General features: G+C 56.3%; 1 protein-coding gene across 1 annotated transcript; it reads left to right on the forward strand.

Annotated features, from left to right (window-relative positions):
• Positions 1-2,387: 2,387 nt before the first annotated feature.
• LOC135995016 (centrosome-associated protein CEP250-like) lies at positions 2,388-12,275 on the forward strand. The gene is made up of 12 exons (XM_065645975.1): positions 2,388-2,425; positions 4,403-4,510; positions 5,096-5,192; positions 5,662-5,760; positions 6,488-6,649; positions 6,965-7,143; positions 7,595-7,777; positions 8,451-8,595; positions 8,878-9,024; positions 10,375-10,568; positions 11,120-11,620; positions 12,101-12,275. The coding sequence occupies exons 1-11, from the start codon at positions 2,388-2,390 to the stop codon at positions 11,457-11,459; spliced, it is 1,692 nt and encodes a 563-aa protein (XP_065502047.1). The 3' UTR covers positions 11,460-11,620; positions 12,101-12,275.
• Positions 12,276-18,163: the final 5,888 nt, after the last annotated feature.

The following is an 18,163-nucleotide window of genomic DNA, read 5'->3' on the forward strand; positions in this document are numbered from 1 at the left end:
AGCCCTGTGCTTCCAATAAACACTTAAGGATATTACTATGAAACTTCCGAGCCTGGTACGGCCCTCAGACTGCTGGTCTGCCCTTACTGGTCTTCCATACATAACAAACATACACACACAAACAACTCCAGTTCCCTCAGCTGTTCCTCGTAAGACTTGCGCTCTGCAATGTTGAAGGTGTCCCTGCTCATTTTGGGGGCTTGGAGTAGGTGATCTTTGAAGGTTCCAACCCAAACTATTCTATGAAGATATGCCAACACAGGCAGCGCTGGTTTGCCTCTCCCGTAGCTCTGCCTCTGGAAAGCATCCTTTTGCTGGCTGAGGTCACATGGAGCAGAGAGCTACAGTGGTGAAGGGAATCAGCACATCTCCAGGTGATTGCGTTCGCGGTGGAGACAAGGGACACCTCAGCTCCACCACCACACCCCAGCAGAGGCTCCAGCTCACTGTGTTTAAGCACGTCTGCTGCCCCTTTGCCAGCCCCCACAGGGAGAAGCCCCAGCAGGGCCAGCAGCGCTCCATTTTGCCAGCCGAGCTCAGTACAACCCTCCCAACACACCCACTATTTATGGTGCACCATTGCCTGGTTTTGCCAGGGCTATAGACTGAAACGCAGGGGTGCAGGGACCATCTCTCCCATAAGAGAGCTTCTGAAAAAGTTCTAAGTAGGACAATACCACTAGGGTTACAATGAAGGATGGAAGAAAATCTTCCCAAGACACCTGGTGTATTATCTCGATGCAGAAGAGCAGGCTGAGGAAGTAGCCAAAATATCCAGAATTAAAGCTATATATATCTCTATATTTCAATGTACATAAATCAATGGTTATGATTATAGGAATGTCATAGATGAGATATAAATGATATATTATAAATATTACATGTATTATATATAGTGAACTGATGTAATATAGAGACATAATTAACGGAACGTGTGGTCCTGGAGCCTGAGTAGTTTGGGCTGGAGCTTTGGACTGGAAATAGGCTCGATGTGTTGAGGGAGCTGGGAAATCCCGGGGCTGCTGCTTGTGGGCAGCAGCTGTTGAGCGACCTCTCTGCTGTTTCTCCCTTGCCAAGGGGGCAGATTCGCTTCCCCCCGGCCCCAAAGCACCAGAAGCTTCTGGCCCAAGAGACCACTATGGTCATGTACCCGCCCTTGCTGGACAGACAGGGCCCTTGACCAATGAAACGCCTCCGTTGAGAGAAGTTTCTGGAGCGCTCGCACGAATGAGCCCAGCTCAGCCTCTCCTGGGGCCCTGTGTGTGTCGTTGGGTGCAGCCCCGAGCCTGCGTGCGCCTTTGGGTGCCCAGCAGAGCCCTTTGCCTGGGACAGGAGCAGCTGTCCCGGGTCTTTACAAACACGGGCTGCAACAGCCTGATGCTGCAATGAGGGCAGTGCGGTTGAACCGGGCAGCTGCCGCGGGCTGGGTGGGGAGATGGGGAGCAGGCGGATCGGAAAGGTTGTACCCTCCGAGTACCTCAGCCCATGGGGAAAGGAGGAGGGATCGTTGCGGCCGGGAGCTAGGGCTGGGGAACTGGGGTAAGTGGGGGCTGCGTCCCCCGCGTTTTGGAAGAGACCCCACAGGGATATGCCCAGTGGACTCTTCCCTTTATTTGAGTAAAGTTTTTCTTTTGGTTTGACTCCTCTGTCTCTTTTTCTGAACATGGAGCTCTAGCGAAATGAATTTCTGTACAGCTGCCTGTGGGTACCCAGCATGGCGCTCCGTGTGCCCTGGGTGCCAGGCTCTGCGTTTCTCTCTGCCCCGGGAGCTCCTTTTCTCCTCTTTTCCCCTCAAGACCGGCTGCCGTGGCCTCCCAGCCTGTCCTCTGCAGGTGAAAGCTGGGGGAGGCACGGGGGGGCACCACTGGTGGTTTGGGTCTGGGGGCCATGTCAGGGCAATTCCCTGAGCAGAGGCTGCTTTGCCCATGACAGAGAAACGGTCTAAAAAGGGTCCAGAAATTGTCTCCCACAGCCCGTGCAGCAGCAGCTCCAGCCCGGCCATGGCACGGCCAGCGCTGGGAACAACAGGCCCAGGAGGGAGCAGGGGCAGCAGGGCGGCGCCAGTGGAGGCCCCTGCTCAGAGCAGGGTCAGCCAGAGCGGGTGGCCACGCGTGACCAGACGGGCTCCAGGCGGCCCCGGGCGGCAGCGTGGAAACGCGACGATAGAACAACGCGGTGCCTCCTGCAGCCTGCGGTGCGTTTTTCCCAAGGCAGAGGCTGCCTGGAGGCAGAGTTAGTTGAGACAGCCCTTGGGCCGGCCTAACCCTGAGCAGACTGTGTGCAGTGCGTTGTCCATTTGCTGCCTTTGAACCACTGGGCTCAAATTTGTCACTCTGAAGGTTCATTGCTGTTGTGGCAAGGTCTGTAGTTCTTCCCGGTGGCCTAAGATGCCTATTTTGGTGGTGGGGTTTGTCTTCTCGGCAATGTAGGTTTGGACGTTGTCAGGCTGATAAAAATGGTTCCATCCGAGCGGGTTCCCCGAGCGCAGGGGAGGGTGTGCAGAGGAGCAGCTCCCCTCCCGCCGCGTCCGGGCGGTTTCGGGACAGGCAGTCCGCTGTGGACTTTCAGATTCCTCCTGTCCCAAAGGCATTTGCTTGGGATGGCAGACAACGGCCAGGTGGCACAAGAAAAAGGATCATTTCCTTTCCCCAGGACCTGTGGTGGTGGGGGGCGGGCTTTGTGTGAAATGGGGACCCCTTCAGCCCCTCCTAAGAGCCGTTAAGGGCTTCACAGATCTGAAAAACCCCATTTTCAGCCACACCTCACCAGCAACTTAGGGGGCTGTGAGGCACACGGGGGCCGGACACCTGGGTCCCCTGCAGCACTGGGGGGGCAGGGAGCTGAGAAGTGGCGGGGCAGATCCCTGGGTGCTCAGCACTGCTGTGGGGCAGGATGTGGGGCGCTAGATGCCTGGGTCCCTGCCCCTCATGGGGAGCTGTCATGGAGGCACCGCAAAACAACTCCAAACAAATAGTAAGTTTAAGCCAATGTTAATTTGCAACCAAAACTAAGTGACAGAAACCAATGCAAGAGGGGTGGCGGGTGGGCAACCCCAAATCAATCAGCATTCCCAGCCTGAGCTGGGACAGGAAGGTGCCAACCAAGGGCTGTCGATGTCTCCTGCGATGCCCGGCCATGCTGCGCCTGGCAGAGGGCACCGAGGGACACACGTTGCTTTGAACGCGTTGAGGACCAGGGGCTGCAGCGCCCTTTGCTCCCACAACAACCGGCCTGATTCTGAGCAGGGCGCGCAGCACTTGTGTCCTGGCCGCGGGCGACCGGAGACCTGCGTGTGCTACGGACAGACCGGGGTTTTCCAGTCTGCACCGGCAGGGACTTGCTGGGGCAGGGTCTTGTGAGGAGCAAGAGGAAAGCAAGCGGAGGTGAAAGAACACATTCACTCCTCATGTCAGTCCCTGCAGCTGCCAGAGGCGCAGCGCCCAGCAGCAGACAGCCTGCGCTGCTGCGGGCTGTGCTGGCAGGAGAGCAGGAGCTCAGAGATGCCAGAGACCATGCTCGGGAAGTGCTGGAGCAGGGGAAGGCGCTGGATCAGTCTGTCTCCATTGGATGGAGGTTCCCCTGCTTTAGCTGTCTTTGGAATAATTTGGTTTGATGCAGGTTTTCAGATCAGACTGAGGGCTCGGGCTGTGAGCAACGCCGGGGCCCTGAGCAGATGAACTTGACTGTGGTGATGTTTGGGCACATTAACTCAGGCACGGGCGCACATGGACAGGCTGGAGGAGACTCCCCACAGCTGTGCGTGCAGCATGTAGAGCAGTCCGTTTAACAGAACGGTGAAAATCTGCCTAACATCTCACTGAGTTTCTTTTCCTACTGTGCCTCATCAAAAGATCATTTATGACTTTGTATGGTGGCTGTCACGTGCAATGTCCCACTCCGGGTTGCTGTCAGCCATTTATCTTATTTGATTATAAGCTTTCCTTAAGGTGAGAGTATGCCTGAGCAACTCCTTAATTCTTGTAGCATTTGTGCTTTTTTGTTGCAACATTCTGGGCTTATTCTTACACCACCTCCAGTCCAAGTGCGGACAGTAACAGGTCGCTTAAGGCTGATCCCCAGGGTGTAAAAGGTGGGGACCTTGGTAAACTTCCTTACATCTATTAATGACAATGAGAGTATGTTAATGAGCTAGAGCAGGAGCAACAATCAGTAAGAGTAATTGGAGGTCCTTGAGGCCTTCTGGCTGTCCCACACATTTCTTCTCATCTCTGAGGAGAAAACAAACTCATCCTTGACGATCACGCAGACCCATTGCTCAGCTGTCACGATGTGTCCTGGTCCCAAAGGGCCAGATGAGCGGCTCGTCCCAGCGCAGATGTCACCTTTCCTGCCAGCTGGGACTGGTGCTGTGAACACGGTCTCTTTCTTGATTCTTCTTCAGAGATTTGTCCGAGCTGAAGGCAGAGCACATGAGGCTTTCTGGAGCTGTACTTGTGAGCTGCTCCCGTCCAACCTCTGGCGACCTGGAGAAGAAGGAGCTTCAGGACAGGTGAAGCTGTTTTAAACTTTGCTGTTACCAACAGGATCTTTTGTGGCTGCTTCTACGATTCATAGATGAGCTGTGTTCACGTTTTAAACACACCCATTCTGGACAGCCCTGTTTCTGTCCCTCGTCAAACTGTTGCCTTCAACAGAACGGACAGAAACACCGTCTGACTGACAGAAGCTCTTCTGAGTAAGACGAGACTGGCAAAGAGATTGCATATCACAGTGTTTTAGCTGTTAGCTGATTCTTGGTCAGAAATGGAGAGCAGCATAAAGAGAGCTCTGTCTCTGTACAGCCCTTTTGCTACCCAGGGCTGCTCTAAAGCAGTTGGGAGGAATGTGCACAGGAGCATCATGAGCAGCAGCTCCTCTGTGCTGACGGTTCCTTGCAAGACTGAGTGCAGAAGACCTTTGGGGCAAGAAGTGCCATTTTGCACCCTCAAGCTCATTAGCCTGTAGAGCTGGATGCTGCCTTTGCTGTATTTTCTGGGTTAAACTTTCTCTGCTGTGCTTCTGGGAGCTGCTTAGCTCTTTCCCAGGCGATGGTGTGCTGTCCTTTTGGAGTGGCACGTGGACCTTCTCTTCTCAGGGTGATGGAGCTCTCGGCCTTGCTTGTGCGGTCCCAGAAGCAGAACGAGGAGAAGGAGAAGCCCATGGAAACACCTGACGACACTGTGGAGATTCTGGTATGTTTTCCCTTGATCTGGGAGACAGCCCAGTGTTTGCTCCCCAGCCGTAGCACACAGAGGTGTGGTTTCCTCCACAGAAGGAGTGGTAGAGATGCCAACTGTAGGGGAACAGCAGGGACATTGCCAGAATGTTCCTTGTGTGTTTGGCACAGGTGGAGTCAGTCCAGGTGCAGCAGCGGCAGGGGAGCTGCAGACAACTCCGGTGTCTTCCTCAGGGGGTTGCACCAAGGCTGTTGTGCCTGGGGCCAAAGTTCTTGGCACTGACAGCTTCCTAGCAGTCTATGAAAACGAGCTGTTGGTCGTTCTCTTCTTAGTTGTAGCGAGGAAGAAATGGAATAGATGTGGGAAGGAATCTACTGGAGTCACGAGGGCTGAGGCTTCTGGGCACGGCAGTGCCGCTGAGGATGGGAAAGCTGCAGAGGGGAGCAGCTCTTCCCTGCCCACCCTTTCCTCCTTCTGTTCTCAGGAAGCCAGTCGGTTAGAGACAGAACATGAAGCTTCGTGGAGTAAAAGTGCCAAAGAGGAGAACCTTTCCCTGCAAAAGCTGATAAAGGATATAACTGAGGTGAGTGCAGAGCTGGGGCCACATCCCTGTAGACGAGGTTTCCAAGTGCTTGAGGAAGGCAACAGCCCAGCCTGGGGAACAGAGATCCATGTTGGGTACTGTCTGCGGTAACTGCTACTGGCTTTTTAATTCTTGTACCACCTTTCTGATGTAAAACCTGTTAGAACGTCCAAGTTGGCTGTCCTATGACTCTTGAGCTGAGTCGCTAGAAGTTTCAGAAAGTACCTTTGCCTTCACCGTCCCGCTCAGGTCTCTCTTGGGCTGTGCTTTCCGAGTTGGCTACTTGACATTTGTATTCCAGGATTGCTCGGGGGCTTCCCCCACCCTCCTTGAGCAATGACTCTTGTTCTTCAGATTTTCTAAAAGGTCACTGGCTCAATCAATGCACTTGCCAACTCTGCTCCTTTACTCGACATTCACTGACCATTATCCCCCCAGAATCCAACTGGTCTAACTGTTCAGGGGGAACTTCAACTTAGTCCTAAACTTCCCTCTGTGGAGGGGAGTTAATTAGCCTCTCTCAAAGTCAGGTCTTTCACCCGATAGAGTCACTGTTATCCTCTTGGGCTACTGCACAGAGTCATTATAAACATGAGCTTTTTCATGGCTCTTTTCCAGTATTCCTCAGCTTTTAATGACTCAAGGGTGAAGTGGGGGCAAAAGGAGAAACAGATAAAGCAAGCCAAGTAGACTGAGCAGAGCGTAACAGCTTGCTGTGGGCTTTCAGGTGGTGTTGGATGCCAGTGACAGCACGGTCAGCATGATCTGCCCTGGCAGTTCCCAGCAGGCAGAGCCCAGCACCATCCTCTCTGTCCTGAGCTCCGGTGGGACAGAGCAGGCCTTTGCCTTGGTTCAGGAGGCGCTGGCAAGGAGGCGAGGAGCAACGCGGGTGAGAATTTCTGCTTGTCTTCAGCACTGGCCACAGGCTCGGCTGCTCGTGCCTCCCTTGGCTTGGACCCTTTCCATTTCCTCGGCCAGTTCAGCCAGTGTCTTTCCAGCCTTCCCACTCTTGGGACCCTGTTGCCTGGCCCCCCTCCCCAGCCCTGTGTTCTGCTGCTTTGCTCTCCTTGATCTCCACCCCCTCATCCCAGCTTTTGCCTTCAGCGGAGCTGTCTCTCTGCTCGCTGCTTGTCCCAGCTGTCTGGAGCCGTCTCGGCTGCTCCTTACTGCTTGTTTGTGCTCTTTCCCTGACCGGTGCTTGCAGGCCCTACAAGAAGAGCTTTCTGCCAGGCAGGACTCTATCGATTCCCTGCTGCAGCAGCACAGGCAGCAGGAAGAGAAGTGCAGGAAGCTGCAGCAGAGGCTTGAGCAACTGGAGGAGGAATGCGCCATGTCCAGCAGGCAGCAGCAGCACCTCCAGTCTCTGGTGGAAGCGCTCAGAAGGTGAGTGTTTCCTCCTTCTCCTGCGTTCTAGAGGCAATCTGCTTCCAGTTCGGGGAGCTCAGAGGTCTTCTGGGCAGAGAACTTGCCTGCCCTACCTCGTGTGTGCCTCTGTATGGCACCACAGCATCCTCCTGTCACTGCTTTTCATGCTCTGCTGTGCCTCCCAAGGCTGTCTGGGCAATTCAGAGCGATGCTGGCATACAAGGCGCCTCTCCCTCGACATGCTGCGTCTCTGCACTCTGCTCTTTGGGTGCCCTTTCCCAGGCACCGCTTCTCACTGGATGAAGGCAACAGCCTGCCTGCCTTCCTGCTTCCCTCTTCGGTTACCTTGGGAGGGGAAGAGCAAGTTCTTCCTCCCCGTGCTCCCGACAGCTCCATCCTGGGATGGGGAAAATGAGATCTGTGACTCTACCGGCCTCTTCATTCTTCTAACGGAGCCTTGTCTCTGCAGTGACTGTGCCAACCTGGAGAAAACCAGGGAAGAGTTACAGCAACAGCTGGATGTAATGGAGCAAGAAGCCTCGCGTCTGCGTCAAAGGAACACGGAGCTGCAGCTGAAGAAAGACTCAGCCCAGGGGAAAATGGTGGAGCAGCAGCAGGCAATGGAGAGAGCGCGTCGTGAGCAGGAGCTCCTGTGAGCGTTGGAGCTTTCTCTGGGCAGGGGTGGGCATGGCTGGACCTTAGGAGCCCAGCGTACAAGGCTGAATTGTGCCTGCTCGTCATTTGCAGCACAGAAGGGTGAAGGGAGCACACGGGCAGGGCTGGCTGCCTGCTGCCATCCAGCAGAGCCACCTCCTTGTGCTTTGTGTGTGAGCTTCACAGAAATCATTCCCCACCTGAGCAGAGTGGTTGGTGACAGGCATAAGCTGAAACAAGGGCGGGTCAGGCTGGATTTAAGGAGAACAGAAAATTGAACCGTGAGGACAATCATGCAGCAGAACAGGTTGCTCAGAGCAGTTGTCCAGATTCCATCCTTGGAAACTTGGGAAGACCCAACTGGTCAGAGCCTTGAACAACCTGGACTGATCCCATAGCTGACCTAGCTGCTCTGAGCTGGAGACTGGGCCAAGGTGTCGTGGGGTCCCTGCCAGCCTGAGCCATCCTGTGACCCTGTGATTGTTGGGTTGGAAATTCATACACATCTCCTCCCCAGTAGACTGCAGACTCTTTCATTGTTTCACTGCTGAAGACAAGAGTAATTGTGGGAATATTAATCTGGACTTCAGAAGTCTCTTTTACCCTCTTATACTCTTGGAAGCGAGAGTGTTTTTAGATTAAGAACTTGTTTGTCTTTCCTCTTCTCACAGGCTGAAGGACTTAGCTGCACTTGAAGGAAAACATTCATTGTTGCAGAGTGAGCTGGCAGTCACGAGAGAGATGCTGGAGAAGTCGCAGTTTCAGAGGAGTCTGCTGGAGCAAGAGAAACACGAGCTGACCACGGCCCTGGAGAAGGTGCGGGCACCTTATTCCTAGGGAGCCCTTGTGGGAGAGGGAGTTGTGACAGCAGGACCAGCACAGGTGCTGTTCCTGGCAGGAGAAGACAGGGAAAACATTGTTGTCCTTCTTGGGAAATGGGGATCAGACCACACAGGCTCTTTGGGGTTTTCAGTCCCCACGTGCTTATCGGGAGCGTGAACTGGGAGCGTGTCAGAGACACGCAGGGGATGGGGAGTTGCTGCTTGGAGTCAGGGATTTTGCTGCCCTTGTTGTCACGTTGTTCTTTTGTCTCTGCAGGCTGAGCAGTCGGTGGCAGAGTTGACAAGGACTCAGAAGCAGCTGAGTGCTGAAACAGCTGATCTGCGTGTTGCAGCAGCCAACATGAGCAGTCTCAATGAAGCTCTTGCAGTGGAGAAAGTGCAGCTGAACAACCTTGTGCTGCAGGTGAGCAGAGCTGCCAAAGCTCTTGCCAGGTGTTTGTCTCCAGCTGCTGCTGCTTCTCAGCCTTCTTGCCTTCCAGCAGTAGGACTGGCTGGATGTGGAAATGTTGTTCCTTTTCGGGTCCAAGGCAAAGCTCCTTCCTGGGAAATGTTCCTGTCTTTTATTTCCTCTCTGCTTCTGTGATTGTAGCTGGAGCAAGAGAATGAAGTTGTGTCAGGGAAAGTGGCTGAGATGGAGAGAGCAAGAGTGTGTGAGCAGGAGCAGCTGAGCTGGTGTGAAAGAAGCAAGGCAGAGCTCTGTGCAGAGAAAGCCCAGCTGGAGCAGCTGCTGCAGAAAGCAGAGGAGCAGCAGGAGGGGCTGCGGGTGGAGCTGAGGAGACTGGCAGAGGAGAAGGAAGAAACCCGAGAGCAGCTCAGTGAGGTGAGACCAAAAAGCTGCTGCTTCTGGGTGTGCGTTTGGCTGCTTGGCTGAGTGAAGCCGTATCTGTTGGCTGCTGCAAGGTTTGTGTCAAGGAGACACTCGGTAGCCCTGGAGGGCAGAGGGTTTGTTCCCTTCTTTTTGGCAACGTGTTGATGGCTTGCAGAGCAGTTCTGCATTTCTCTGCGCTGTCCTCTGCTTCTCTGGATTCTCTTAATCCACCGGTCTGTGTTGGCCTCTTCTGTGGCTTTTGCTGAGCTGCAAAGAGATGATGGTGCTGTCCCTGGATCAGAGCGGGGTGACTCCTGTCACCTGTGGCAAAAGAAACAAACTGTGTAGCTCTGAATCCTTGTTTTGAGGCGAGTTTCTGTTTCTGCTTTTTGTTGCAAAGTGTGCAGCTTTGTGAACTCCGTTTGTTTGAGCCTGGAGAGCGGGACAGAGCTGCGAGTCACTGTCTGCTGTTTTGTCTTGCTAAGAATGGGACTGGCATCTTGAAATGGTTGAAATTGCCTGTTAAGACATATCTGCAACTGTGTGTTTGGAAAGCTGCCTGGGGGAGAAGGACGTGGAGGTGTCGGTCGGCAGCAGCTGAATATGAGCCGGCGTGTGCCCAGGTGGCCAAGAAGGCCAAGAGCAGCCTGGCTTGTGGAGTGGTGTGGCCAGCAGGAGCAGGGCAGTGACCGTCCCCTGCACTGGGCACTGGGGAGGCCACAGCTGGCCCCAGGCAGCCCAATCTGGCCTTGCACATCACTTCCCAGTGAGCGGGGCCAGCGCCTTTTGGCAGCCCAGGCTCTCAGCGCGGTACCAGCAGCTGCTCTCACACTTGGAGCCCCCGGGACAGGAGCTCTTTCTCCTCCCGCCCACTGGCCAGCGGCGCTGGCTGCTCTGCACACAACTGCACAGCAAGGGCTCCAACTGCGGTTTGTCCCGTTCCAGGTGTCCCGGCAGCAAGAGTCGGCCAGCACTGGTCTGGAGCAGTTGCGCCAGGAGTCCTCTCGCCAAGGGCTCGCGCTGGCCAAGGTGTCCGAAGAGAAGGAGGTGCTGGTGCAGGAGAAGGCTGCCCTGGAGCTGCGCCTGGCAGCCGTGGAGCGGGACAGACAAGGCCTTTCAGAGCAGCTGGCAGAGGCCAGGTAAAGGGGGAGGAACCCTGGGCAGGACATGACTCACTGTCGGGAATTACAGAGCTGGTCATCGTTGCACGGGGCTTTCTTGCGTCCTCTGTGCTTTGGGGGTGTTTTCACCTTGCAGGGACAGAACATGGAACAATCTTGAGGAGAAAAAAATCCTGCTTATTGTGTCACCCTGCAGAGCAATTGGAAGTGCTGATGAGATGGGGGCTGTGAGCAGAGGTTAGGCTTTTGCTGGCTGGCACAGACGTTGTCAGGAAAACTGCTCCCTGTGTGCCATCGATCAGGCAGCAGGGATTCAAGATCTGGCTGTCGAGGTGAAATTCGGCTGGGCTTGCTGTGTTACGCTGAGTCATAAGGAAAGCCTGGGCATTCCCTCGGAGGGGCCTGCATTGCTATTTTAAATGGCAGAAATCTGTTTTCTGTGCACGGGTGTCCATGCAACCCATTTTCCGTTCTCAGGGGCAGGGATCTTGAACCACTTGTCACTGGAATCCCTCCCTGTGGGTGTCAGGAGCAAGAAGCTCATTTCTCTCCGTGTCCACAACCTGCAGGTCGGTGAAGGAGACCCTGGAGTGCAGCCTGTCTGAGGCTCAGCAGCACGTATCTCAGCTGGAGATCGCCCGGAGTCAGCTTGAGATGCAACTTCACGCCGTCACGCAGGCCAAGGAGGTGATACAAGGTGACGCCCCACGTGCTTTGTTTCTGGTGATCCCCCTGCCTAGAGAAGACAGTATAAAAGCAGCTCTCTGTCCGCAGTGCTGGTGGGGAGTGAAGGAGCTGGAACAGATCCCTCCTGCACTGAAACTCCAAGGGCTGAAGGTCAGTAAGGTCAGAACCAGGGTCTGGGGAGACTCTGACTCTTGCCATTTGTGGGGTTTGCAGGGGAAGTGAAGTGCCTTCAACGTGAGCTGGAAGCAGAGAGATCTCTCCTGAGGCAGGAACGGGAAAACACGGCACAACAGCTCTTGCGGAGAGAACGGCAGCATGACAATACCCTCAGACGTCGGCAAAGCCATCACGAAGCAGAAATAAAGAGGCTTCTGCAAGACCTGGTAGGAAACAAGAGGCGTTTGAATTCCCCAAGCAAGCTTGGTGGGCTGTCTTGAGCAGAAAAACGGCCCGAGGTGTGAAACGGCAGCAAGCGTGTGTCACGGGCCACACGTTGCCAGGCCAGCAGCAGAGCCGATGGCTCGTACTCGAAGGCACGTGGAGCCCACGGGACTGTGCTGGGACAGGAAATGCAGCCACAGATTGAGCGTGGGCGTAAGACGAGTTCAAGGGCAGGTTGGGGGTCCCAACCAGAGCGTGGCAGCCCAGGGGGGGCTCTTAGCAGCCTCCTGTCTCCCATGGGGCAGAGTCCTGACCCTCCTGCCAGCTGCAGTCACGGGAACTTTGTTCCTTTCTTTCTGCCCTTTCTCGGTGGACAGAGGGGTTTTCTTTGGGCTTGAACCCCAAAGGAGGGATGAAGCTTCCCATGTTTTTGAGGAGCTTGGCTGGGGCTCCATCTTGAAGTCTTTTCCTCCCCTCCTCAGGCAAGCGCGCGGGAAGGGCACCAGTCAGAGCTGCAGGAGCTGCTGGAGCGATGGCAACAGGAGAAGGCAGAGACAGAGAGGGAGCACGAGAAGCAGCTGTTGGATATGGAGCAGAAAGTTGCTGCCGTGCAAGCTCAACAACAAGAGGAACAAACTAGACGTGAAAATGCCGAGCAAGAGGTAAAGGCTGCGAAAGGAGAACTGGTGTGTTTTTGCGAGGCTGGGGCTGTGGGAGATGGCTGGGAATGGGGCTGTGTGGAGCATCCCTCATGTTTCCTGCACGGAATTTGGGGAGGTGAAAGGCGTGCAGGGCCAGCACTGGGACTAGGGACGAGACCTCTCATAGGAAGCCAGGCAGAAATGTCTCCTTTGGTTTTAGATTGTTGTGCTGCTATTGTGTTCTGGTTTTGTAAGAGTTACCTCAGAATGTCTTCACTGCTCTCTAACGGTCCTCTTTAGATGTTTTCTGGTAGGTGTTTAAAGCCTTATCTCCATTAAAGACCAAAGTGAGCTTGTAGGCCTGAGTCCCCACGAGGATGGGGTTTGTGTTTGGGGAACAGGGAGGGGCGCAGCAGGATTGTTGACAAAAGAAAAACCTTTTTAAAGAGTCCTGTGAAAGATTTCGGAGCGGTAGGACAGAGGTGTCTTCCGGGCTGTGTTTTCAGTCACTTGCTGGTGAGCTCTTTTGTGCCCAGCTCTGCTGTGCCAAAGCAACCCCGTCCTGCGCTGGCAGTGCTTGTGTCCTGCCCAAGGTCCTGTGTGCAGAGTGCCCAGGGACAGCAGAACCCCCAGCTGTGTCTGCAGGTCCTGACAGGACAGGGCAGCACTCGGAGATGACCGTGTGTCCCTGGAATGTCAGTTCTGAACCAAAGTTCTGTCTCCAAGTTCTCTGCGGGAAACTTCAGTGGATTTCCTTGCAGGGCTGTCGCCACAGTCGGAACGTCACAGGCAATCCCAGCTGCCACGTTGCCATCGGATCCTTGCTGTGATGTTTACTGATATCCCAACACACCACAGCTATGAAATAGTCTTTATTTTTGAAATTATTGAACTGCAGAAGTCTGACAAAACGTCCAGTGGGGTGTTAGTGTCATGACGTCCTTTTACTTTTCTGACCCCCCGACTCCCCTGCACAGGGTATCCTGCTGAGCCTTCCTGGCCTCTCCTGGGCAGAGCCCGGCAGATGCACGGCCTGGGGTCTGCTCCAGCTCTCGGGCATCCCTGTGCTTTCCAGCTGAAGGAACTGCACCCAGGGCCTCCTGCTTACCCTGCAGAGACCGCACCCGTGAGTCGATGCAGCTCCCTCAGCACTTCCCGAGGGTGCGAATGTCTGTGAACGCACTGCGAGGGTCATCGCTGCTGGGGCTGAGCAGTTGGTGCAGGAGAAGGACGCTGGGGCACAGCCGACGCTGCTGCTCCATTGCAAAGCAGGAGAGCAGCCGCTGGCGCATGTGCAAGGGATGGTTTGGAAGGAGAGGAACATCACGCCTGGGCTGTGCACTTTGCTGTTTCCCATGAGACCCACGGTCACCATCTGCATGTACAATGATCACTCTCCCTGTGTAACGAGCCAGCCTGGCAGGACCTCCTCAGCTCAAAAGCTGCCAGGATGACCGGAGGAGGACATGGAATGCCCCGCTGACCCCAAACTGGGGCGTGCACTCGTTGTGCTCCATGGTCAGGCTGCCATTCAGCAGGACCTAGACCAGCTGGGGAATGGGCTGTCGGAGACCTCACCAAATCCAGCCAAAAAACACTGGGAAGCCAGAGCAGAAGGGGGCCAAAAATCCAATTCAGTGCAATTACCAGAGTTGAGGCTCCTTTGCCCATGGCAGGGAAGAGCTCTGAACAGAAAAAGGGGGTAAACCTGAGCCAAGACCCAGCGTCTTTGGTGTGGCAGTTCCTTGTCTTTCTTCCCAGTTGCTGAGGATGCTGCTTTGCTCCACAGCATCACAGGAGAGTTGAGGTGAGAAGGGGCCTGTGGAGATGACCCCTCCCAGCCGGGCCAGGAAGGGCGGGGGCCACAGGCCTGTCCAAAGGGGCCTCCAGACGGGCCCCTCACATGGGCCGGTGGGCAGCAGCAGGGCAGCGTCACGGCAACGAGTGATGTGACAATGCGGCAACGCCACGATGCCACAATGCCGAGTGCTCTATAAAGCCGCTCGCCGGGAGAGCGGCCGTGGCATCTGCTGCCGGGTGCCTCTGGAGCGACAGGAGCCAGTGCAGGACTGCAGCTCTAGGAGAGCTCTTGGAAGGAGCCGTGGAGCACAATCTGACTGCTGCTGTCCCAAAGGCAGACGCGGTGCTGAGTGCAGGAGCTGTGCAGCGCCGTCTCACTGCTGCTGTCCCAAAGGCAGACGCGGTGCTGAGTGCAGGAGCTGTGCACTGCAGTCTCACTGCTGCTGTCCCGAAGGCAGACGTGGTGCTGAGTGCAGGAGCTGTGCAGCGCCATCTCACTGCTGCTGTCTCAAAGGCAGACGCGGTGCAGAGTGCAGGAGCTGTGCAGCGCCGTCTCACCGCTGCTGTCCCAAAGGCAGACGCGGTGCTGAGTGCAGGAGCTGTGCAGCGCCGTCTCACCGCTGCTGTCCCAAAGGCAGACGCGATGCTGAGTGCAGGAGCTGTGCAGCGCAGTCTCACCGCTGCTGTCCCAAAGGCAGACACGGTGCTGAGTGCCCTGGCAAACAGGCCAGAGGTGAGCGGCGGGGCGATGGAGAGGGCTCAGCCGGGGAGCCTGGGACATGGCGGGGCTGCTTGGGGGCATTGGCACGTGCCCTTTCTTGCAGCCGCTGGGCAGGAGGTTCATTGAGCTGTGCCTGAGGGTCTGTGTCTTCCTAGCTCGGACACAGAAGACAACACCTGGGAGAAGGAGCTGCTGGGCTGATGGACCCTGAGCTGCTGGACCTCACCCTTGGAGTCAAGATCCCCGTGACACCCGGCTCCAAGCCCGTGTTCAGCAGGGGAAAGCTGGGGGAAAAGGTAAAGGCAGAAGAAAGGGGTAGGAGGGCTCTCCTCTTTTATGGGGTCCCCGTCATCCCGAGAAGTCCTCGTGGCCACCTGCTCTACAACGGGAGCTGCAGCCCTTCAGTCGGCTGGGGCTGGGGACTTGATCAAAGCTCCAGGCTCCCTGGTGCCTAGAGAAAGGAGAACGTGCCCACAGCAGTGGCATTTTGTAGCATTTCAGCTCAGCTCCTTGCAGGTGCAGCACTGGGTGCAGCCCTCTGGCCCCCGCAGTAAACAGCCCCCTGTGCTCCTACAGCACCAGTAGATCGGCACCAGACAGAGCGCCTGGGCTCAGGCTTTCTTCTCCTCTGGAGAGTCTCTGAAGTAGAGAGATCTTTCCTGTGGCTGGGAAGTAAGCCGGGAATTAGTCTGGACCTCGGAGGTTTGGAAATGCCAGCCTGTGTGCGTGAGGAGCTGGGAAGTGCGTTTGTCCCTGCTGCTCTCTCCTGCCCCGTTCATAGTCTGGAACATCTCTCACAGCTTCACCGGCCCTCCTGCTCGTTTGACCTTGGGGATCCCCTGTGCCACCGGATGAGCACCGAGTACAACAGCCTGCATGACCCGCATCTGAAGGCCTACCACCAACGCAAGGTCAACCTGCAGACGCTGAAAAGACAGGGTTTAATCACCAGCGATGGCAATGTAGGTTTGGATGTGATGGGGCTGATAAAAACGGTTCCCTCCCAGCGGGACCCCCGAGCGCAGAGGAGGGTGTGCAGAGGAGCAGCTCCCCTCCCGCCGGGTCCGGGCTGTTTCGGGAAGGCAGTCTGCGTAGCTGGCTTCACAGCGCTTGGGGGATTTCTGCCCCCGGCTCTCCACAGGTGGTTTGCTCGCTGAAGGAGTTCAACGAGTACAGGCAGTACCGGACCATGCTCAAGCTGGAGGCCGAGAAGTCGTTCATCCCTGAGCAGGTCAGCAAAGCGGGGTGTTCACAGACACGCAGTCCCGAGGGAAGCCCTTCCCTTCTGCCCTCGTCGCGGGGCTGGAGCAGAGCCCTGTCCTGGGCCCGCGGGACGCCTCAGCACGCAGGGCCGTGAGCGCTTGTCCAGGCCACAGCGGGACACACCTGCTGTCACCTTGCAGGAAAGGCCTCCGCGACACCTGCCCAAATTAGAGGATGCTCCCAAACTGACGGGAGAGATCAACACTTCTCGCCTGGGACAGCAGCTGCTGCAGCCTCAGAAACCATCTTGCCCCCCTCCACCCAAAGGAGGAAACAACTCCCTGAAATGGGGGCGACGCTTAAGAGTTGATGCAGCTTTGGGCAAGGGCCAAAGCCACTGCCAACCTGAGCCGGGACATGAGGGTGCAGCCAGTGAGCTCAGAGCTGCAGAGCCTCCGGAGATCTCGCTTCTACGCCGTCAGCAGCAAATCGAACAAGTGGCTGAAGAGCTCATAGCACCCGTGCTGGAGAGCTGGGGGAAGCACTTTGCATCTGGCAGCTCCGAAGCATCTGAGCCAGGGCCTGTTGGTGGAGGAACCGCCGAAGTGTGCAAATCTGAGGAAGAGAAATCGGGGCAAGCTGAAACAGCAGCTTCTGACGGAGCACCTTCACGGGCTTCCCTTGATCATCTGGCCAGAGAAGTCATCGACTGCGTTTGCTGCACCTTGGAAGCCTTTGTAACTTGTCAGTGTGAACGAGGCGGCCTCTGCAAATATGCTGGAATCCTGGAGCTTCTGAGGGAAGAGCTCTCCAAAACCAGCCGCAGCCATGCCAGGTGTCCCGCTGAAGGCCAGGCATGGATGAAGGCCAAGGATTCCCCAGGGCACCTGAAGAGCAGAGCCTGGAGCCCAGCAAAGGGGCAAAGTCGCCCGCCCGCCGAGATGGAGAGCAGAGCTGTCCCGCTGAGGATGCCCTCCCCTGCACGGGCCCGCAGTTCTCCGGACCACGGCAAGCTTGTCGGAGGCGAGCGCCAGCAGCCGTGTCAGCAGCAAGGGCGTTAGCCGGGAGGCGTGCGGGCCGTGTCCTGGGCAGGGGTGCGGCAAGAGACGTGCAGAGCCCTGGGCAGCTCTGCCAAGTACAGCCCTGTGCTTCCAATAAAGAGTTTGTTCCCAAGTGCTTGCTTGTGGCTGCCTTCTTCGCTGAGGGGAGCTGCTCCTGCTCCCGATGGGCGGCAGAGCGGCAGGCCTTGCTGCACTGAGGGGTTTCCTGAGGTGGGAAACGCCGAGAGAGGCCGCCCGGAGCCGGCAGCTCTGGCCAGAGGCGCTGAGGAGACCTGTGCCTTGCCGGAGCCACGCTGACCGCCCCCCTTGCCCCCACCTGTAGGCAGCGGCGGCGGCGGCAGTGCCGGTCACCCCACTGGCTCAAGAGCTGAGCTCGGCTGGTGCTTGTCACTCTTCTAGGAGGAGCTTGGCCACGGTATCCACCCAGCAGAAGGTCGTGTCCTCTGCACTTGCCAGGAAGGTCCCGCAGCAGCCGAGGCAGAGCTGCCATGGAAATGTGCAGCCGTGCAGGTCTGGGGCTGCTGGGAGTGCCAGAGCCTTTCCCTGGGGTGGGACGGCAGTAGAGACCACAGCGTGTGAGGGGTGACCAGGTGTCCATCTGCTCAGCCTGGTGGCAGAGCTAAGAGAGGAAGCGGAAAGGTTAAGAAGCATCAGGGAGTCTGAGGAGACTGGTGGGACCATGCTCTGGCCTCCCTGGGACAGGAACAGCCACCAACAAAGAAAAAAACTAAACAAGATCAAGGGGGTCCTTTATCCTCACCCCGCCAGGCTGAAGGCAGTAGCTCAAGGGAAAGGAGTGAATGTAAGCAAGTCCACACTTGAGGCAGCAGGTGAAACCCCTCCTTGCCCACCTCACCCTCCCAGGTGCCTCTGTACAACAGGTATGAGGCTCTGGATGTGGAAGACCAGTCAATGGATGATGAGGATGAAGGTCCATCCGCACCAGAGGTGTTGACAGGGTCGGGAAGGCACACCCACCATATCAGGACCACCTCCACGAGGAAGGAAAGACGGGTTACAGTTGTAGGTGACTTGCTTCTGTCAGGAACAGAAGGTCCAAAATGCCAGACAGACCTGCCCCTCAGAGAAGTCTGCTGCCTCCCTGGGGCCTGGGTTAAG

Source organism: Caloenas nicobarica, chromosome 15 (genome assembly GCF_036013445.1).
Source record: "Caloenas nicobarica isolate bCalNic1 chromosome 15, bCalNic1.hap1, whole genome shotgun sequence".
Taxonomy (NCBI): domain Eukaryota; kingdom Metazoa; phylum Chordata; class Aves; order Columbiformes; family Columbidae; genus Caloenas; species Caloenas nicobarica.